Here is a 22,074-nt window from a genome sequence, read left to right on the forward strand (position 1 = left end):
CCGAGCCGGTACCGCTGAGTCCCGGGCCCCGGCGGGGGACGCGCGCCCCACGATGGCTCGGCTGGCGCAGCGCGGCGCCAGGTGCCCGCCGCCCGCCCGCTGAGACGCGCCCGGCTGGGGACCGGCAGGGCCTTGGAGCTCCCCGCGTTCGCCTCTCGGCGCGTCCTTTCCCCTTCTGGCGGCTCACTGCGCTTCCCGGGGCGAGGGGACAGGGGACCCGGACAAAGCCCACTTTGTGCGGGGAGTCGGCCGCGGGCGTGGAATGTGCGCCTCGACGCGCCCCCTCCCCGCGCCCCGCCAGCTGCGAGTCGCGGCGCCCAGACTTGTCACGTCGCGTCGGAGAAATCGGCCCCCGAGCCGCCAGGGGGTCCCGGCTAGGAGCTCCGAGCCCGGAGTCGCCTCGGTTCCCGCTGTCCCCGGGGCGCGCGCGCAGATGTGAGCGTGCGAGGCTTTTGTGGAAGAATTTGTGCTCCCTAAAACTGCAAGCCGGGGCGCCCCGTCGGCATGGACACCCGTGCCTTGACCCTTCCTTTATGCGACCGCAGGTCTGAGCTGTCTGGCCTCAGTTTCCCTCCGACTTTCTCCTCTCCGCGAGCCCAGACTGCTACCCGTCATTGTTCTCGCTGTCAAATAGGGGTGCTTCGTGAAGGCTGCCAAGTTGGGGTGTGTTCTCTTTATCTCGTTTTTCAAACAGAGTAAGGCATCTACGGCTGACCCTGGACGACCCGCCCCCTCGACCTCCACTTCACGTTGTTGCACTGATTTTTTTTCTTTTTGAGTACTATTTTATTGTACAGGGGCCACGCCCTGGTTTCTTAAAGGCGCCTTGCACACTTTGGCTATGTGTTATCGCCGCAGCTGGTGTGTGGGAGGCCTCCTGTGAGCCACCTATTTTCCCGCCTCCTGGTACTTCCTCCCAACCTGGTCAAGGATTCAGGAATGCCAGGGGGGAAGAAGGTGGTCGCGGGTGGCAGCAGCGGTGCTGCCTCAACTGCTGCTGCTGCCCCCTCTGGGGTCAGACGTTTGGAGAACAGCGAAGGAGCCTCAGCCCAGAGAGATGACGAGCCAGAGGAGGAAGGGGAGGAGGACCTGCGAGATGGAGGCGTCCCCTTCTTTGTCAACCGGGGTGGGCTACCTGTGGACGAGGCCACCTGGGAAAGGATGTGGAAGCACGTGGCCAAGATCCACCCCGATGGAGAGAAGGTGGCGCAGAGGATCCGTGGGGCCACGGACCTGCCCAAGGTGAGGCATGGGGGGTGGGCAGCAGGATGTCTAGGGTGTTAGTGACCGTGGGGCTCAGCAAAGCCACACTCTCCTCCGATGGGGTAGAGGACCACTGGCATCATAAGATCGAAGAACAGACAGGTCATACGTGTCCAGAAGAACTTTCTCTCTACTGCTGTTAAGGTCATTCTATGAGGGAGGGTTACACTGCATTCTCCCAATAGATGAGAAAGCTGAAAGCTCAAGTAGGAACTCAAAGTCCCACAGCTAGTAAGTGGCAGAGCTGGGACTCAACCCCAGATCTCAGGTTCCAGCTCTTCTGCTCTGTTTGGCACTAGATTCAGGGAAATTAAAAGAGATCCTATGGAGAGGGGTAAAGTTAGATAATTTCCGTGTGGCCATCCTTCGGTTGTTACCCACGAAGGCAGAGGCTTGTCTCATTCATCTTTGTTTTTCCAAGGCCTTCTATGTGCCTTTTACAGAACAGGCACTTATGTGTGTTTGCTGAATGAAAGGGTATTTGAGACTCTCTGTGCTGTACAGTGCTATGTGGAAATACACAGCCAATATTTAAAAATAAACAAACAAAAAACATTATGGTTAAGACTAAGAAAGCACTCTTCCAAACGCAGAGGCCTGAAATCCCCAAAGCAGAGCCCTTTGGACAGAGGTGAGAGCCCAGTGCTTAGTCCTGCCTGCTCAGGTGGGAAGGAATGGCAGTTAGTGTGGATTAGACCTGGGGACAAGTGGCCTCTTTTGTTTTTTACCAGGTTTATTGGTAGAGGCATCAGAAAATGTCTTCTGGGAAAATAGAATTAGAGGTTGAAGGTTGAGCAACTGCCTAACGTTTCCAGGGGAAACACAATGTAGTTTGATTTTGAATGGCTGCGTAATTGTCCTCTGCACTGCCTGATAATTTATTTAGCTAATCCCCTATGGTTGGATATTGTTAACAATATTTTATTCTTAAAATGAACACTGTGGTAAGCATTCTGAAACATAAATTTGAGATTCATCTCTGATTATTTCCTTGGGATGAATTCCTAGAAGAGAAAGATGCATCAAAGAGATGGACATTGGTAGCCTGAGCTTAGGCAAGCTCCTGTGGCCTATTTGAGCCGCAGTTTTCTCATCTTAAAGTGGGATTGAGTGTGTCAGGCCATAGTAGAGTGTGACTGGTTCCCTGCAGAACTGTCACCACTCCTGGGAACTAAAAAACAAAAAATCAGTGAGCTCATTAGCAACTGGTCTGTAATGTTATCTTGTCATTTCCAATTCTCATGTATAGGAAAGACATCAATGAAGAAATTAAATTATTATGGGGGAGAAGGAAGGGTTGTGACTGACAGCAGTATGGTAGGGTGGAAAGAATTTTGTGAGAAGTCTGGGAAAATTTGAAACTTCCCCTCCTCAAACCACGGGAAAAGTGTCTCAGATAGAGAAACCACATGCGTCTACATGAGTTCCTCTTCTGCTTGGCCCTAAGTAGAAGGGAGCCCTCAGAGTCTGGAAGGAGTGGAGGAATCAGGAGGCCTTGGGGAAAGCAGCGCTGGTTGATGGCCAGCCACTGGCTCGCCCCCTCCCAAGTGGCCAGGCCATTGAGGCTGGCACAAAGGCATTCTCTGCAGAGGTCACACCATGGTGGGCCCAAGAAGTGTTTCGTTGGGATTGCACAATGTTTTAAAAGACCACCTGAGCCAAAATTAAAAATTGGGAGATTTCTTGGACAAAGATCCAGATTTTTGGCATCTTTTCAGAAAATGAGAAGATCTGGGAACACAGGATCTACAATCCCACAGGCAGCTGTCAGCTGGGGCTGAGGAGTGGTTTCCCCTCCCCCGGTGTGCCACAGCCCCCACCACTCACCTTCCCCATTAGCCACTTGCAGGTGGTTGAGTCCAGAACCCCTGCAGAGTAGTGTTGGAGTCAAATCCACCAGGCGCAAATCCGTCATTTCCCATAGCTACTTACGTGGGGAAGGTATGGAACTGCCTTGAGCGTCAGTTTCCTCAGCTGTGAAATGGGGATAACAGCAGTGCCCACTGCAGAGGGGTGTTGAGAGGAATGGATGTATAGCATGTGATGCTTCATTAGTTGAGAGTCTGATAGGTATCCAGTAAATGGAGCTCCTTAGTGAGTCTGCAGCAAACCACCCCATAAGCACTTTGTAGAAACAGCCTTTACAAGGACGATGCCAATATGGTAAAGGGCAGCAGTTTCTAAAGGGTCCCAAATTTAGCAACAATTTATGATCCTTGATAAGAAGCTCTTCCTGGTGTTTTAAGCTGCCACCACCTTCAAAAGCTTAGTGGCCACGTACCCCAGACGCAGCTGCTGAAGGTCTAGCTTTGACTCTGACCACTGCACTCCTACAGAATGGGATTTGGACATCTCCAAAAGGGTGACAGTGCTGGGTTCAGCATGTGCTGCCTGATACCTTCCGCATACAGTAATAACAATGGCAGTGAGCAGGAACTGAGCCTTTGCTATGTGCCAGACCCTGTTCTAAGGCCCTAGCCTGCACCATTTATTTATGCTATGAGGTTAGTTCTATTTACAAATGAGGCATCTGAGGCACAGAGAAGTTAAAGAGCTTCACTAACATCACCAGACCATAAATGGCAGAGCTGGGATTTCTAGAGTCACTCTATTAATCTCTAGGCCATAGTGCTTCCTGCCTGCTGGGCTCTACCCCTCTCCCCCAGCCTCACTGTGCTACACAGAAATGGACCGCACCAGTGAGAATGTCTTAGTAGAACTCAGGACTGTAGGAGTTCCTGGAGCAAGGGTAGCCTTGGTAGTAGAGGAGCAGCTCTCCCTGAGGAGATCTGGGGTGCTGATATCACCCATCCCCACTGTACCCCACTTAAGCCCTCCCCTCAACAATGTGGAAGTATTCCTGGCTCCAGTTCCAACTAGGGGTTGGGGACAAACCCAGGCAACCAGTTCTAACGTGGGCCTGGTCATGTGGACGTACAGCATCTTTCTTGTTTGTGTGTGAGTGAATGTGTCTGTGCTTGTGCTAAGCACTCAGAAAACAGGTGTAGGCGCTGTCTGCAGGGGGTAGCACGAGTCAAGAAGCTGTCCTGACAGCTCCTTCCAGCCTAGCCTTGTTGATGGTGGCCTCTAAGGCCCTGCTTATGAATCCCAGGTCTTTTTTTTGACTCTTTCCCCTCTCACAGAGCAGCCAGATCCTGGGTCCTTTGTCTGGATGGCAGGCGCTGATGCTTTTGTGTGCCTGGCCAGCTCTGGGTACGTTTAGGTGAATGGTTCTTGGGCTCAGCTCCCTTCCTGTTTGGAGCAGCTCATGAGAGGATGCACATACAGTCCTTACCTAAAGCTCCTCGGGCCACTTAACAACTGGGGATGTTCTGCCTGCTCCACTTGCCTGCAGGGACTCCACCTGAGGTCAGGTGACTGGCTGGAACTGCATAGGAAGTTGCTAAGTAATTCCTCTAATTCCTCTCCCACCTCCCCACCCCCATATCCTTGATACCGGGAGGCCAGGCCAGGCCCTCAGAGAGTTCTGGAGCCCATTTGGTGTAGAGTGGTCAGGCAGGAAGAGGGGGAGCCCCTCTCCCCTGGGCTTTTATCCTGTTGGTGACTGTCAGTGGTGGCACCAGTTTGGGGAGGAGGAATGATGTGAAAGAGGAAATAGCTTTCTCCAGATGGAGCCAGTGTGGTTGCTAGGGACAGCCCAGATGGGAAGGCGAGGACCAGTGAGGGAGGGGGAGAGAGGAAGTTCATGCAAAGCTGTCGCCGGACCAGGGGCCTTTTCCTCTTGCATCTTCACCCTGTGAAGAGAGTAGGTGTCTGTTAGATGTCCCCCTGCCCTCAGCAGCACCCCAGACACGAATGTACAGAAATAACTGATATGTCACTTCCATCCCTGTCAGAGCCCCAGCCACTGCAGCCACATGAATTAAAAGGCGGTGCCCTCTGGGCTCAGTGTCTCCACCACTGGGAGAGCCTCCCAGGGAAAGGAGGAAGAGAACTGGGTCCTTCCCTCCCCACCCTGCCCTACCCCCTTCCCTTCACACATACCCTTGAGATACAGACTGGGACTCAGCAGCCCCAGCCAGGTGGGTGGGCTCTCTGTGGCCTTGGAGGGCCAGGTGGAGGCCTAGGAGGGCAGAGGGTGGGGCCTGTCTATGTGAAGAGCCTGAGGTCACCTCACAACTGGCTGTGCCCAGAGGGGTGGGCCTTTCCCTGGAAGTCTGTTCTGAAACCCCAGAGGACCCTAGCTGACACATTCCTCAGCCTCCTGGGCCTCACTAACTTGTTGCAGCCCAAATGTCAGGATTTGGGCTCCCCTGGCAGGAGAGGGGCCCACATCTGTGCTGTGGCCTCTTTCCTGGAGAATGCCTGGTGGCCAAGGGACAGCCTTGGGTCTGCTGTCCTGACCTGACTATGGTCAGCCCACAGCCTCTTGGTTCCCAGGCATCAGGAAGCACCTGCCATTCTGGTGAGGAGGATTGTCTGGTTGTCCAGTTACCTATCCTGCTTAGGCAAGGAGCTGGGGGGAAAGGGAGGTGTTGAAGGAGAACCCAGGGCCCCATTGTTTCTATGAAACTCCTCCTAAACGGCTAGGCCCCAGCATGTAGAGTCACAGCAACAGCTGTTCCAAAATATGTCCCTCTGGCCTGCTCCTGCTGACTTACTCCTGGACAGTTCAGGTTGGTGCTCTGAAAGGCCTTATAAATGTGGCCATGATACTGGGGTGGGTGACACCCCCTGCTGAGGACACGTTCATCCCTTCCAGGAGAGGATGAACACTGGGTAAACCAGTTTTGATCTAGCACTTGAACCAGACTGAACCCCAAACCCAAATGAACTTAACCCCAACATTGCCATTTTTGTTAAGCCTTGAAGTTAATGAATATTTAAAATTAAAAACAGTGGATGAATCAATCTATGTTTTTCTAAAAGTATTAAAGAAGCATAAAATTGGAACATCAACATAAACTCCAAATTTGGAAACTCATCAAGTGCCAGGAGGGAAGGAACGGCTGGGATGGGGCCCTGGTAGGAGCAGCTGGAATGCAGGTTGTCCCTTCTCAGGGTATGGCTCCTCTGGGGGCAAATCCTGGGTGTCTGGTGTGCTGGAAGCTCTGGGGTGAACCTTCTCTTGTGACCCAAGCTCTTTCTCTGTCCCCAGATTCCCATACCAAGTGTGCCTACATTCCAGCCGTCTACGCCTGTCCCTGAGCGCCTGGAAGCCGTGCAGCGCTACATCAGGGAGCTGCAGTATCCTCTCTGGTCCAGGGTCACGGCCACCTTCTGGCTGGTGTTATGTGCCCAAGGGCCAAGCAGGGCTTGTTTCCAGACAAGGCTGGATAGTCAGCAGAGCTTCCTCATCCCACAACTCCAGGGGTGCCATTCATATGGCATCTCTGTGCTCCCTGGAACCGTGTCCCCTCTGGGGGTTTGCTGTGTGCTGGACCCACACCAGCCTCTCTGCTACCTGCTTCCTCCTGCTACTGTGTGATGGGGTAAAGAGGGAGAAATGCCTCCTGAGCGACTCACTGGTGGGTTGACCAAGTCTGGATCACCTCTATCATCCATCCAAACCTGCAGAGGAAGAGAGAGGAAGCTCTCTTGGGGCTGGTGAAAAACTGGTTTTAAAGGAGGATTGGGGGAGAAGGGAGGATGAACAGTATTTTATGCTCAAGGAGATAAGTTCCTCATCTTGGAATTTGCTCCCAGTTCTTCTTCATCTTTTCTTCCCTGGCAGGTCAGCTGCCCAGCATGGAAAGAGCTGGGCTCCCATGAGTCCAGATTTGCCTGTGTCCCTGCTCTGGCCCCCTGCAGCCTCTGCAGCCCTTGCACCCTGGTCCTTTCCCCCAACCCTCCTGGCTGCAGATGAGGTCAGAGGTGGGAGAACTAGACAAGGGTCCTGAGTAGGGAAAGGCCTGGCTGATAACTGAAAATCGAGTCCAGCCCCTCCCCTTGCAATGGGGAAAATGTGGGCCAGTGAGGGCAGGTGGTTGGCTCAGGAGCACCCTGCAATTAGAGGCTGAGTTGAACCCCCTCCCCCCAGCCTTCTCCTCGCGGTTCATGTTGCTTCTCAGCTGGCTGGAAAGTGAAGGGCTGCAGAGAGCTGTCCCCACCCAGCTGCAGCTTCTTCCCCAGCCCTGGCCGAACTGGCTGCCTGCCCCATGTCTCCCGTCCTAGGAAGGGAGGCCAGGGAGAACGAGGGTGAAAGCCAAGGAGGGCGAGGGAGGACAGAGAAGGGCATGTGGAGGAGAAGCCTCTCCCCTGCAGGAGACTTGAGCATCCTCCCAGGTGCCACCTGGGACGCACTTGGTGGGGTCCTTCCCCAGCCTGCACCACTGGGAGTGCTGGGCCCCTGGGGCCTGGGGGATCGATGGGAGGAGAGGGACAACCTGTTTCAGACCAAGCCAGGAAGCCCTTAACTGGTGCCCACAGGTACAATCACACAGGGACACAGTTCTTTGAAATTAAGAAGAGCAGACCTCTGACAGGGTAAGTATGGGAAGGCCCCATTCCTCTGTCTGAGGGCTGGGTTGGATCCTCTGTAGTTTGTCTTTGAGTGGAAGCTTAGAGCAGGCAGGGACTCTCCCAATGGAAGCCAGCCGTCAGGGACAGGTACCACCCTGGGATCCTAAGAATGTCGTAAGGAGTGAAACCTGGCTGAGATGAACAGCCAGGGCTACCTTTATGAAAAGAAAACTCTGACACTCATGCTGAGCCAGAATGGTAGCGGGCAGTCCCCCAGACCCCCAGCCTGCCCTGGTGGAGACAGAGGGTGGTCCCAGGTAGATTGTCTGTAGATGAGCCTCAGACTTTTTTTAAAAAATTTTTTAATGAAAGGTGGGCCTGGCGGAAGAGAGCCCTTCACCCATCTTTCTGTTCCCCGCCTCTGCACTCCCCGTTGCAGGGCACCTGTGTGGTCACCCTATTTGCCTTACTGAACTCTGCTGGTCATTTGTAGAAGGTCCAGTGTCTAAGCAACAGGAAGGACTCCACCAGAAAGAATGTTGTCTTTCACTTCCCATCCCACCACTCAGTGTGTACACCCCTGGCTGGATTCGTTTGCTTTAGAAAGTTTCTGCCAGTGAAGCCCAGAGGGCAGAGGAGAGTAATTAATGGGGGTGGGGTGGGGGCGGGGGTGATGGTGGGTGTCAGCCCAAAGATGCCCACAAGCTTTTAAAAATTAATGTGAATTTTACATCTTGCTACACACATAATCTATGTTTGCTTTTTTGTGAAAAATACTTCAAATGGTTTATTAGCAAAATTACCTAATTACTTCCTTTCCAAGTCCCTGGGTGTAATACAGCCTCCCTAACCTTGGTGCTTTGCTCTTGTCCTGTGGCTGCTGTGTGCTGGGGGCCGCTCAAGCCTCATTTGGGGTGGAGGAGTCTAGACACCCCTCCTGGACAAAGACACCCTCCTGGACAAAGCCCGTGCTCAAGCTGAAACCCCAGACCCTGGGGCAACACTGGGGAGGAGGGAGGAACCAGGACTCAGGGATAGGCTGTCTTAAAATGACCTTAATTCCAAGTTCAGGAGCACATTGGGGATTCACCAGGTGGCTCTTGGCCTGAGATCCCACATCCAGACCCCACTATGGAGGAGCAATTGCAGTCAATTTGCAACCTCTTCAAAGAAGCCATGGTTGGGTCAGGAGTGTCAGAAAGAGACCAATGCTGTGCTCTAGAAGAGATCAAGACCAAGGTCCCCACCTCCCCCCACCACCACTGGCTGTCCAGGTCCTGCCTGGGTTCCTGCTGCCCTCCCCGGGTTCCTGCTGCCCTCCCCGGGTTCCTGCTGCCCTCCCCCAGAGGTTACTGGAGCAGGAGCTTGGTGAGGGAGTAGGAAGTGAGAGAAGGGAGGGGAGGGAGAGTGGGCCTCCTTCCTTATCACCAGCGGCTGCCTCTTTCCCCAGCCATGCAGGCTCCAAGTGGGGGTGTGGGGGCGGGGAAGTGCTGTTCCTGAGCCCAGGGCAGCTTGCAGGGGAAGGGGAGGAGCGGGGGGAGGAGCCCTGCCCCCTCCTGACTTCCACCAGAACGGACTGGAGGTGCTGTCCTCAGCCTCGTCTCTCTTTCCTACAGGCTGATGGACCTGGCCAAGGAAATGACCAAAGAGGCTCTGCCAATCAAATGCCTGGAAGCCGTGATCCTGGGAATGTATCCTTCCTCCCCTTGGGAGGCCTGGGAGGGGCCCCTATGGGCCTCAGGTTCCTGCTGTGGAAGGGGAGGGCTCTGTGAGGTCCAGGGCTCTCCCAGCCCTCTTCTATGCAGTCATCGCCTGGAGGTGGAGGAGCCCCCCAAAGGTCAAGGAGCCTGGGGAGGCCCACAACCCAGTTGCTGCCTTCCTGGGCTTGCTGGGTGGCTCTTTACTGAGTCATGTGGACACAGTGACCCTATTCTCTGAACCCTGAATCCGGGCACATTGCCTCACAAAGGCTGTTGTGTCATTTGCAAGAGCCAGGCCTTCTGGGAGAAGCTGTTGGGATGCCCAAGTGTTGGCGTTTCCAGGACATGCTGATTTATGGAGATGATGGGTGGGATATTTGAAGCAGAGCTGCCTTGAAAAAACACAAATGGGGTTTCTCAGTCATCCCACCAAAGGGCAGAAGTGGAGCCTATAGTCGGGTCACTAGGGTAGCAGGAGGTGGCCAGACAGGCCCCAGGAGAGGCTGCCCTACCCAGTGCCCCCGTGCAAGCAGGGGGAGGGGAGGCAGGTGCTCGTGGCCGGTTCTCTATCCTGAGTGGTCAGCACCAGAACCCTGCTTTTTTTTTTAAAAAGTCATCTTATTTTATAAACTTGTTCAGACGTAGACAGGACAATCTTATGAATTCCCAGTGCACCTATTCCTCAGCTTTGCCAATTGAAGGCCAGTCTTGTTTCATCTCTTCCCACCCCCCATGTTCCCTGCCAGTTTAAGCATTTGTTTATCACCCCAGGGATGGGTGGCCCGCATGGCTCAGTGCTGCAGAGGAGCCCAGATGGTGAGGGTCAGGAGGGCAAGGCGAGGCTGCCTCATGGGACAAGAGTCTGTTCCCTGGGACGGGACCCAAGAGGAGGAGGACCGTGATCCGAGGGGTCGCTCCCCCACCCCTCACATAGACATACGTGCCTTAAGTTCACACAGAGAGGCTGCGAGTGCCCTCCTCCCCAGAGGTCCTGAGAGCTGACTCCACCACTGGGGCAGTCACTTGCTGACAGGACAGGCCCATTTACACGAGCCCGAGCTGCATTGCCCTGCTTGTAGGGTCCTTTGTTAGGATGAGCATTAGGCCAGTGCCACACCTCCTCATGACCCCACATTTACTCTCCTTCAGGGGCCACACATCAAAGTGGAGGCTCCTGCTGACATCGTAGAAGGGAGACAGCTCCCCTCTTCCCTGAACACACACCTGAGGCCTTTCAGGGATTGACTGGTGGCTTGTGGGCAGGAGGAAAGCAGGAGCAGCCCCCATCTGGGTGAGGGATCCCTCTCCTGTGTCCTCACAGCTCCCACAGTCACTGCACATATGGTGGGCACTGTACTGAGTTTGTGCCTGTGTCTCGTCCCCACTGCACTCTGAACCTCTGCAGGGCAGGGCTGCATTACCCATCTCTGTATCCCTGATTCCTTGGTCACCCTCAAGGAATCAGGCTCAGTAAGTGTTGTTGGAATGAGTTTGCACTGAGAGGAATACGGTAGTATCTGAGAATACAGGCTTTGGGTCAGGCCGACCTGGACTTGAATCCTGGCTCTACGGCTTACTCACTGTGTGATCCTTGAGCAGGTTCCTTAACATCTCTGAGCCGCAGAGTCATCCTTTGCAAAAGGGGATAATGGCAGTGCTGTCACAGAGTTGTTAGGACAACTGAGTGGGTGTGTGCATGTAAGACGCTTAGTTCAGCCTCTGTAGGTGGTATCTGCTCCATGCTTTTATCCATTCATCTCCTTGTACCCATTTATTCAAGATGAGTTTTACTGAGTAACTGTTATGTGCCTGGCTCTGTGCTGGGCCCTGGGGAAACAGTGGAGAACATGACGGACAAGGTCCTTCTCAGGAAGTTTGCATTCTAGCTGGGGAGACAAGCGAGCAAGTACAGACTGCGCCTGTGGTGGTGAGTGCCGCAGAGGAACAAGCCATGGAGCAGCCATGACTGCCACGCTGAAGGCCTGCAAAGGAGCCGGCCAGGCGGCAGCGTGCTCGGGGGAGCCGGGCCGGTGGTATGGGGTGGGCTGGGGTGGGCACTGTGCTGGCCTCCCAGGGCCTGGCATGGGCCGGGTTTAGTTGAAGGGCAATGGTTAGTATTTGTGTTTGGGGGGCGGTGGTGAGAGGAGAGACCGAGCAGAACGGCCTGCATCTGTGAGGAACTGTGTGAATGAGAGAACATGTCCAAGAACGTAGCTGAGGGGAAGTGCCCAGCCCCGTGACTGGCAGGGGCGGCGGGAGACAGGAGGAGGGCAGGCGCCTGTCATCCCTCCCTCGGCCGCAGGAGCGGCGTCAGGTCTTAGTGTTTTGTGAGCCCTGCTCGACCTCACAGCAGCGACCGCTGATCACCGAGAGCCCCGTTCCTATAAAGGGTCACTGTGCTGAGCACCTGCTGTGTACCGGGCTGGATGCTAGATGACAGGAGGACGGGGACGAGCACGCGTGGTGTCTGCACTCGGGGGCCACGTCTGGGGCCCCTGGGCACAGCATCTCCCAGGGGTGGGGGCCGTCCCAGCCCCGGTCCCGTGTGCCACCGGCCCCTGCGCCTCTCGGGCTCTTTCCTTAACTCTGGGACCGGCCAGTTACCTCACCAACAGCATGCCCACCCTGGAGCGCTTCCCCATCAGCTTCAAGACCTACTTCTCAGGGAACTACTTCCGCCACATCGTGCTGGGGGTGAACTTGGGCGGCCGCTACGGGGCGCTGGGCATGAGCCGGCGCGAGGACCTGATGTACAAGCCGCCCGCCTTCCGCACGCTCAGCGACCTCGTGCTGGACTACGAGGCCGCCTACGGCCGCTGCTGGCACGAGCTCAAGAAGGTGAAGCTGGGCCAGTGCGTGTCGCATGACCCGCACAGCGTGGAGCAGATCGAGTGGAAGCACTCCGTCCTGGACGTCGAGAGGCTGGGCCGTGACGACTTCCGCAAGGAGCTGGAGCGGCACGCGCGCGACATGCGGCTCAAGGTCAGGGGTGGGGAGAGGGGAGGGGCGCTGCTTCCTGGGGGGGTGTCACTCCTCCACGCCCTCACTCTGTGCCCCCAGCCCCAGCAGAGATGGCGTGGGGATTAAGGGAGAGGACGGGTGTGAAGCTTCTGCTCGGTGGTGGGGTTGTTGTAGGCCCCTCAGGTGGGCAGGCCGGGGAAGGCTCCCGAAGGAGGAAGCGGGTGAGCTGGGTTTGGGCAGTGGTAGGTCTTGGACACGTGAAGAAGGGCAGGGGTGCGGTACTCCAGGTGGGGGGACTTTAGTAGGAAACATCCCTTGCTGGGAAATCGTGGCCTATCTGGAGGGAAGGTGGGGTGGGGGGTTGAGCAGCCCCCCATCCCCCAGTGTGTGTATCCCGACTCTTGAGCCACCCCTGCCCCTGCAGCCAATAAAGGACTAGGAGAACGTCAGAAGAGTGAGCCCTGGGTAAGACAATAAGGATGGTGGTTTTTTCTCCCTCTTAGATGAACAGGAGTCTTTGGGAGTTGGGGTGAGGGTGTTGTACCCAGAACAGTTGGGCTGATCTGTTTAGGAACTGGCCCCAGAGCCTTCCAGCAGGCAGAATTTTGGCCTCTGCCTGGGTCTCCCTAGACTGGGGGGTGTTCATCCCCTCCGCATCACTCAGTCATTGCTGCATGGTGCCTATGCCCCTCCGGGCAGCCTGACAGCCCCGCTTCAGCCTCCAACCTGGGCACTTGCCTGTCCGCTGCTTCTCCTGACAGCCCCAGGAGGCCAGCGAACAGTAGGTGGTGGCTCCATTTTCAGGGTAGGAAGCCCTGAGACTTGCTTATAGACAGTGAGAGGCACGTGGGACTGGAGCACAGCCTCCTGATGGGGAATCCAGGCTTGTCGCAGGTGTCTTGCGGGTGTCCTGGTAGGGGTTGGCAATAGCTAGAGCTGCCCTAGGCCAAGACCTTGCAGATGATGGTGCCTTCCCCCAGGACAGGAGCAGGCTGCAGTCAATCCTGCATTAGAGAGTGGCTACTCTTCTGCTCCGGAGCTGATCCTCCTTGTCTAATCATGGGTCACCCACCCAGCACCCTGGCTCTTGCTGCTTGGAGTATTATTGTCTTCAAGGCAGCAGATTGGATCTACAGTTGGAGCCAGTAGTTACCTGTGATTCCCAACCTACTCAGGGCTAAGGACTCCCCAGGTTATTTGCCCCTCTCCGGCACCCCACGGTACATTCCATGTTTTGAAAACTCAAGTCAAGCTGACCGTGCTGCATAAAGGACAATTCATATATTTTTCTCATTTTTCTTTGAATCAGAGACAGAGCTCCCAGTCTGACTTCGGATTGGCTCAAGATAACCAGTGTCACTCTTTCACTCTTGGGGTTGGTTGGATCCCAGCTCAAAGCTAAGACATGGGCAGGCCACTTCCTGAACTCGCATGTTTACCTGGTGTGGGTTAAGGGGCCTTTTCTTTGAGAGCTTTTTACAATATTATGACAACTCGGTGACTTCCCCCCATTTCTGTGCTACCTTCAGACCCAGTGGGGATTGGGCAGCCCTGCTGAGGTACTCCTGCCTTGGCAGTTTTAGTGCATGGGAAGTAGGTTTGGAAAGACCCTTTGGAAAGTTTGAGGCTTCCCGGGCCCTGCTCAGGCAGCTTCTGGCGACCTGAAGTTCCTGGCAGGGCAGGTTGGTTGGGCTCTGGGGCAGCCTGGAACGATGCTCTTGTTTCTTTCTCCCCACTTAGATTGGCAAAGGGACAGGCCCTCCCTCTCCCACCAAGGACCGGAAGAAGGATGTTTCCTCTCCGCAGCGGGGCCAGTCCAGCCCCCACCGCAGGAACAGCCGCAGCGAAAGACGGTGAGAGATGGGATAACCCTGGGTGGGCCCAAAGAAGGTTTTTTCCTCTACTCTCATCTTCTGGGTCCCTCTCTTTTTTCACCCCTCTCTTCTCCTCTCTCTCCCCTTCCCTCTTTTTTTGTTCCCACCCAAGGGAGGTGGTTTGGACCAGTGGGTTTATGTGTTGACATGTCCCACAGCAATACAGTCCCATTTCCGGACAAAACAGCAATCAGCAGGCCCACTGGTTCCTCTGTATGGAACCCTGGTGCTAGGCCAGCAGGTCCATACAGAAGGTCCAGCTTGTGGCAGAAAGAGTGATGTGGGAAGCCGAGAGAAGAGGTGGGGCCTGAGAGGCAAGTGTGTTCTCCCAGGAATGTCCGTGGCGGGGAAGTGGGGGAGGGGGCTGAACATTAAGTGGTGGCTATATGTAGCCTGGGTAGATAGATGGTTTTGAACATAACTTTCCCCCAGATGGTCTGTGGTTTTCATCTGTATCTAGATGGCAAAAACATACCATTAAAATACCAGGCCTTGTCCTATGATTTCATCTCCTACATATCAGTCTGGCCCTTGCTTTAAATATAATTGTCATTGTGGAGCCACCTCTCTGGTATGAATTAAGGATACCAAGCAGGCCTCTGGCACCAAAATATTCATCCTCACTGCCTTTGATCTAGGAGGCTTTTGTAGAGTACAGATTTCCCTTGGAGAGGTTTGTACTTGAAGCTGTTACTCTCAGCTGTGGCCCAGTCAGCCAACCTGCAACGAAGAGCAAGAGCCTGCAGGAGAGAGCCAGGGACCACACTCAGGAGAGGACAGGCAGGCCAGGGCTTCCAGACACTCCCTTCCTCATGTGCTCTGCTACTTGCTGGAGGGCCCCTGGAAGGTTGGAGGGGGAGCCCGCCGGGGCAGCTACTGCTTGCTCCCTCCCGCTCCAGCTTACTCTCCCCTTGCTCTGCTCTGTTCCTCCCTGCAGGCCCTCGGGTGAGAAGAAGCCTTCCGAGCCCAAAGCCATGCCAGACCTCAATGGGTACCAGATCCGGGTGTGAGGCGGGAGCCAACACCCTAGGCCTCCCCTGCCTCTGGGGGCCTGGACCCACCTGCTGGAACCAGCCTTGCTCATGGGCAAGGAGGGACTGGTGACGGGGCGGGCAAGGGGCTACAGGAAGAGTGTTTTGCAGCTCAGCTTCCCAAGCTGCTCCCCGTCCCACTGAGCCAAGCCCCCTAACTTGGGGCCAAGAGGCGGTTAGTACTTTATTTGGAGTTTTTAAGTCTACAACTGCAGTTTAAAGTATTTGGAGAAAACTTAAAACAAATGATCTGCTGATGGCTAGAAGGCCAGTGCTTGGGAGGTCTAAGTGCCACGAGGCTGGATGAGGAGGGTTTGCTGGTTCTGCTGGTGCCCCTGCCCCAGCATCTCTCGGGTGCAAACTATCTATGGGAAATTTCCCAGCCCCACCAGGCCTGTGGCAGGAGGGTGGGGTGGGGGGTGAAGGTATTTTTCCAGTTGTCTGCCTTGGCAGAATCTTGACCCAGGGAAAGGGAAGCAGGGGAGGAGTCATCCTGAGAAAGGTCTTTGTAGCCCATAAAGCAGGAGCTTAGCATAGGCCACATCTGCCCCAAGAGAGAGAGCCTGTGGCCCAGGAGAGCCCTCAGGCTATGTGAGCTGAGCCTACCTGCTGGCAGAGCCCCAGGCTGGGAATGGGCTACAAGAGAGCCCAGGAAAGGACCACTGGGTGAAGGGTTCCCAAGCCCTTAACCGAGTCTACTTGCTCAGTGCCAGTCCTGCCTGTTGCTGTAGCCAAGAGGGTCCCTGCGGAGGGGGTAGGCTGTGCAGAGGGCCCAGAGTTGCACTGGGGTCAGCACAACTGTGGGGACGGAGCAGACCTTGGAGCTGGTCTGGGAACCATGATGGGCATGGAGTGATGTGGTGGGACACTCAGGCCTGGGTCATTTCCTAGCAGTGCCAGGAGTGGGCTCTGCTATTCCTCCCTTTCTAATACCTCAGTCCTTGCTGGGGAAATCAAGCAGACCAGGATGCCTGTGCCCAGGCCCATCTCTCCTCCTTTAGCAGTCTCTTTAAGCTTGGTGTTGCAGTGATGGTCAGGCCTGTCACTTGTGGCAATTCATCAGGGCGCTGGCAAGGGAGAACCTAAGCAGCTGGGGCCAGCCACAGCCTGTCAGGCATGAGATGTCTGGTGGGGAAATGAGGGGGTGTGGAGAGAAGTTGGCAGGGCTGGGGGAAGATTCTGGAGGTCAAGAAACAAGGAGGTGCGGGGCATTGGTGCAGTGTAGCCACTGAGGAGGGACAGAGCCAGAGAACTGGGGGATGTATGTGAGAAAGGGTTGTGGGGGAGAGTTTTGGATCAGGCTGACTTGGAGAGTAGTGAGTTCCAAACAACAGGGATGTTGCAAAGACTAGTTGGCTTCTTGTCAGAAAGCTGTAGAGGGGATTCAGGTCATGGAAGGGTAGTTGGATGAGGCGACAATTAAGATTACTTTTATATTGAGGCTACAATCTGCCAAAGGCAGCTGTCAGAAGGCTGCAGAGGAGCTGGGGGCCTGGATAAAGGAGGCTCAGAAGTAGGGCTGTAAACTCAAATGCTTACAGCAGGTGATTAAAAGAAGGCTACAGGGCTGGGCGGGGACTATGGCAAACTAAGGAGGGCATTCCCTACTAAAGGGGCCACTGCTGCTTAGCTGTTCTAATAGAGGAAGCAAGCCTTGTGTTGCCAGAATGACTTTTCAGAGGCCAGAACTCTGAATTGTTATGTGAAAACTGATTTTTAAATGTTGGCAGTCAGTTCAAAAAATTTAAAACCCCGGTACAGATGAAAGAGAATGCCAGTTTGCAATCTCTGGAGTAGAGAGAGCTTGTGCTGGGAAGTCTACTGAGATGCTTTGAAGTGGGAAATATGGAAGTTCTAAGTTTCCCCGAGCGGGGCTGAGCTGGGGTGGATCCTTGTGGCTGGGGAGGAGGACAAATGCTGCTGAAGCTCTTCCCAGCGTGGGCACTGCCTGCTGGTCATCCTCGTCTCTCTCCCTGCAGACCAGAGACCAGCCAGAGACCCTCTGTAGTTGTTGGGTCACCAGACGGGGTGGAATGGAATAGAAATAGTGCAGCTCTCAGCCTGCCAGGGAGCTGGGTGATGCCTGGGAAGTAAAGAGGAAGGGAGAGGGAGTTGCTTTTGCTGATGAGGGTGCCCGTCAGGGAAGGCACCAGAGGCTGGCAGCTACTCAAACCAGCAGCTCTTGGCCCAGAGCCAGGCCCAGCCGGGCCCAGCCAAAGGCACCCTGGGAGGCCAGCTGGTCAGTCTCTTGCCTCTCTGGGTTCCTCATGGGGTCAGTGGCCCCGGGGAGGTACTGACTTCATCCCTGTGTGCCAATCAGAGGGGCATGGCCCACCGTCCCATCTCAGCTTTCAGGGAGTGAGGGTGGTGGTCTCCATGTTTTCATGATAGCTCAGCATGGAAAGCATGAGGCTGAAACAAGGTCCCTTGTGGCCCCAGAAGCCTCTGGGGAACTTCTGGGGAATGACAGACTTTGAGGGGAAGAGATGTGAGGGAGCTGGGAGCTGGAATCAGGGAGATATGTTGGGAGCTGCTCCTGGTTCTGGTGCCCTAGAAGGACGCTGTGACCCACAGGCTCCTTCCCTAGGACCAGAGCCCTGGGGAGGAGGGAGCAGAACGAAGCTCCTATTCCCTGCTGTCTGCGAGGAAGGACGCTGGTCCCCAGCTGAGAGTCCCCTGGCACTCACCCTTCCTGAGCTGAGACCTCGGGTCTGTGGCGTCCACCACTGGACATAGCGGTGCTTTTTAATTTATTTTAAACTGTTTCTCATATGTAGCAACCCCTCCTCCCCTCCTGGGTGTGTTTACACAGGCTCTGCTCTGTGGGGCAGGCCTGGCTGCGAGGCTTCAGGGCAGGCAGAGAGGCAGGGGCTTTGGGGCCTTAGTCACCATCCATGGTATCACCCCATCTCACTTCCAGTGAGGGACAGGAGCCTGGCTGATGGGACTCAGCTCCCTGACTCAGGACTGCCTTCCAGCTCCTCCGCCCCCAGGGATGGGGCTGCTGGCTGAGGAGGGGTCAAAGTGAGGTCAGAGAAAGCGCTTGGTAAGGTGTGCTGGAGCAGGGGGTGACTGCAGGGTCTCCCCAAAGCTTGGCTCCTTGTGCTCCGTGCGGGACAGGACACTGGGAAGCTGGGTTTAGAGCACCTTCCTATCCACCTAACTGCCAGGCCTCTCCCTCCATGGCCTTGCCACATTCTCACACTCCCCTCACCCATCATGCCAGCAACCCCTGTCCTTACTTAGGCATGGCCAAGTGGGGAAAGCAGCAGCCCACTGGCCTTGGGATGCAATGGTAAAGCCTAGGGCTGGGGTTGCAAAGAGCAGAAAGAGCCAAGAAGCTGATCACGTCTAATTCCAGGCCTTTCTGTCACGTCATGACCCACCTCTTCCAGCTCAGAGTTGACTTCCTGGCCCTGGGAGTTGGCCTAATTCCGGCAGGTAGAATCCCAGAGGCATGTGTGCATGTGTGTGCCTGGTTTTCCTGCCTGGAGTGTTTTCTGGCTTAGCCGCAACAACATCCGCAGGCCCACCTTCCGCACTGTGCCCTGGCCTCAGAGCGCAGGGATGTGCATGCAGCGCCAGCGTGTGGATGGTGTGAAGAGCAGGAAACAGTCTTCTGGAGGAGTGTGGGGGGAGGGGGAGAGTCTCCTATCCCCCTCTGCCCCTGCCAGGTCCCATCGCCTCCACCAGCTTCCCAGGCCAGGTAGGGCTGCTGTGGTGCTAGCTGTGTTCATCAGTGTTGACCCACTCCCCCACTCTTGGTGCTCCGGAGTCCCAAGTTCCCCTCTTTCTTCAAGTCTGGCAAGAGAGAAGAAACCTGGGCGTGCTTGGCCCGTGGGGCCTGGTGATGATGGGCCGCCCCCTCCCTTCAGCTCTGTGTTTGGCTGCGTGATGTACTGACTTTGTTCTTCCTGTTCTCATATCAGTATCACCCCACACTTTCACTTTTACACTCCTCATTCCTGTTGTCACTTTTCCCCTGAAAGGAATAAAGTCTCCCCAGCTCTGGTTGTATGGGCTGGGCAGAAACCACATGTAAGCTTTGTCTCCTTTCCTTTGGGAGCTGGGGCCAAGCTCTACCAGTATTAGCCCTATTGGCTCCAGGAAGAACCTGAGCAGAAGGGGAGCATAAAACCAGGGAACAGGAAACCTCCCAGCCCCTGCAGTCACAATGAAACTTCTGGAGTCCAGACTTTTATTCTCAGCCTGCTGAAGCCATTCAGTGTCTCGTTTACCCTAATCTGGGAGATCTTCCCTGCCGGCCATAAATGAGCCCCTTCTCCCTCATACAGCAAGCCCCTGGAGGCCCAAGTCTGCTCCCAGGATGTGTTCTGGAGCCCTCTTCTTCCTGTCCTAGTCCACAGCAGTCCATCAAGAACAAAGGAAAAAGGGGGAGTGTTGTAGGGGATGAGCCTATTTCAGGAAACCATAGCAACAGGGATTTGAAGTCCCTTCTCTTCACAATCGCCAATCCAGAATCCATGGTGGTTAAAGCCACAGCTTTGGAAAATATCTCCGGGTCCCTCCGCCACCCGCTCTCTTCCTCTCCATTGTCCTTCTGGCTCTGGACCTCTTGCCATACTTTGAAACAAGCCTAGTTAAATCCAGACTTGCAAAGAAAGTATTTTTTAGAACCCATAGCATTTTCCTGCCTTAACCCTTCCTCCCCACATCTCTGGTCTCCTTTCATTAAGCTTAAGAGTGAAACCAAGACTTGTAAGCAAGGAGGTAGGTTATTTCTCCTTATCCCAGCTAATCTCCACAAGTCCTAGCTAGAAGTGCAGTTTAGCACAGCAAGACTTCATCATTGTCAGCAGTGTGGTGGTAACGAGGTTGGGGGAGGCATGTAGCTGGGAAGACGAGAGGCAACTTGATGGAATACATGAATGTCTTGGACTGTACACCATGAAGTAGAGGCAGTTTTCTTGCTTATGGGCTCATTTTAATCCAAAAAGAGCCTGTCAGTAAAGGTTAACCAGAATTTGTAATTACCTTGGATTGCACATCCTTTCATAAAGGCAGTCTGGTGATCTACACATTTACGTCCGGCCAAAATGATACCAAGTAAAGGGCTTGGTAGGCAAGCAGGCCCCTGGGCTGCTCCTGTAAAAACCAGGGCTGTGTCATGAGTCAAACAGGTTCATCATGGACGCTGCTTGGCCACTCTTAGAACGCAGAAGTAAAAGTCATTGCAAACTCCTGGGAAGATCAGAACCCAACCTGTATGAAGTGAGGGCAGGGGCTGCCTCATTTCCTGCTGCCCCTTTCTCTCAGGATCACAGCACATGCCTGCCTAATTTAGACATGTGATAAATCGGGTTGGACCTTTGGATGCAGGTGGCACTTCTCAGAGCCCTAAAGATGAAAAGCTTGAAGCTCTGCCACCCATCTGTTAGGATCTGGCATTTTGACTGCTATTGTGGAAGGCAATGGCAATAGGAAACAGTCGTCACACCAAGGACCATGCAGACTGGCCCAGATGCAGGCTGCCTGGTTATCCTTAGTGTTTGCCAGTGGAGGGTGAGGGGACCAGCTGTTGAGGCCTGGCAGGTGGTAGAGATGGGCCACCTCAGGCCAGCTGGAGGATCAAGTCTGAGCCCAGCTCACATGACAATGTGCACACAGATATGTGGACTCCCTCATTCTAGCCAGAAAGGACTTGGTTGTGGGAAACACAAAACCTTCAAGAATTTAAGCGTTAAAGACTGCTCTTAGCAGTCTGGAGCCTCATGCAGGCCTTGGAATCACAAGAACTGACTGGGGACAGGGCAGAAGGGCAGTTTCCCTTCAGGAATTCACATTCTCCTGATCCAACAGTTCTGCACCCTCTGAGGCTCTCACCTAGCTGGCCACTGCCTAGAAGTTTTGTCTTGCACATTTGCTTGGGAGGGAGAAAAGGAGAGGAGGGGTGCACCAGGGTGTTGGCAGCCCAGGGTTGCAGGGCAGCTCCCCCTGGTGGAAACTTACAGGTGGCACCTTCTACTCCTGGGAGAAGAGAAGCCACACTGCATTATATAGCCAATCAAAACACAATCCTCTAGTTTCTAACTACACAGGGCAGGAACTGCAGAGAAAAACAAAATTAAAAAGCAGCAGCCTGCCTGATTGTACCTTCTTGGTCTCCAGCTTAAACCTGCCTCTGAGCTCCCCTTCCCAGCCCCACATCACCCACCATGTGTGTCTGCCTTACAAGATAATTTCTCTTGCCTACCCCAAGAAAGGCTGTGTTCTGAGGAGTTTGGGGTGGCAAGAAATAAGGCAAAGGAGATCCTCAATATGTATCTCTGGGATTTTTGTTTCCTCGGATATAAAGGTAATAACTGAACGATGCCTGAGCTGGCAACTCGCAGTGCTACTGTCTTTGATAGCATAAGTAGAAGCACTGTGTAAACTGTTGAAGTGCCATGCATGTGTTAACTGACTGGGGCAACTAGGGGAACCCTCCATGCCAGGAAAGGGCTCTCTTGGGCCACACCTCAAAGCTTAGAGCTTTCAAATACTTCCCAGCCCATGGGCCCAACGGTCCAGCCTGGCTGGGGAGAACTAGCCACGCCGAACTCCTATCAATAATTCCCTGGAATATTTAGCATCCTCTTCTTGCCAAAAAGCCCAAACAAAGAGACCTCAGATCTGAAAATTCTTTACAAGTAGAAGTGATTGTTACTTTAATTTCCATTTCACCAAGTGATGGAAAGTGAAACAGAGGGTTTAAATAACTTACCTACACTCACTAACCGGGCCAAGATGATGAGTGGTGTTCCTAATCCGTGGCTAAGTTTTCTTTCTACTGAGTCAGTGGATCTCAACCCAGGTAGTGTA

The 22,074-nt window shown here is 54.5% G+C and overlaps 1 protein-coding gene across 1 annotated transcript; it reads left to right on the forward strand.

The window, feature by feature from the left end:
• Window positions 1–939: 939 nt before the first annotated feature.
• Window positions 940–15,231, forward strand: VASH1 (vasohibin 1). Its single transcript, XM_063091793.1, has 7 exons — window positions 940–1,242; window positions 6,383–6,471; window positions 7,654–7,710; window positions 9,303–9,377; window positions 11,987–12,368; window positions 14,088–14,200; window positions 15,159–15,231. The coding sequence occupies exons 1-7, from the start codon at window positions 940–942 to the stop codon at window positions 15,229–15,231; spliced, it is 1,092 nt and encodes a 363-aa protein (XP_062947863.1).
• Window positions 15,232–22,074: the final 6,843 nt, after the last annotated feature.

Source organism: Cynocephalus volans, chromosome 3 (genome assembly GCF_027409185.1).
Source record: "Cynocephalus volans isolate mCynVol1 chromosome 3, mCynVol1.pri, whole genome shotgun sequence".
In the NCBI taxonomy this organism is placed as follows: Eukaryota; Metazoa; Chordata; class Mammalia; order Dermoptera; family Cynocephalidae; genus Cynocephalus; species Cynocephalus volans.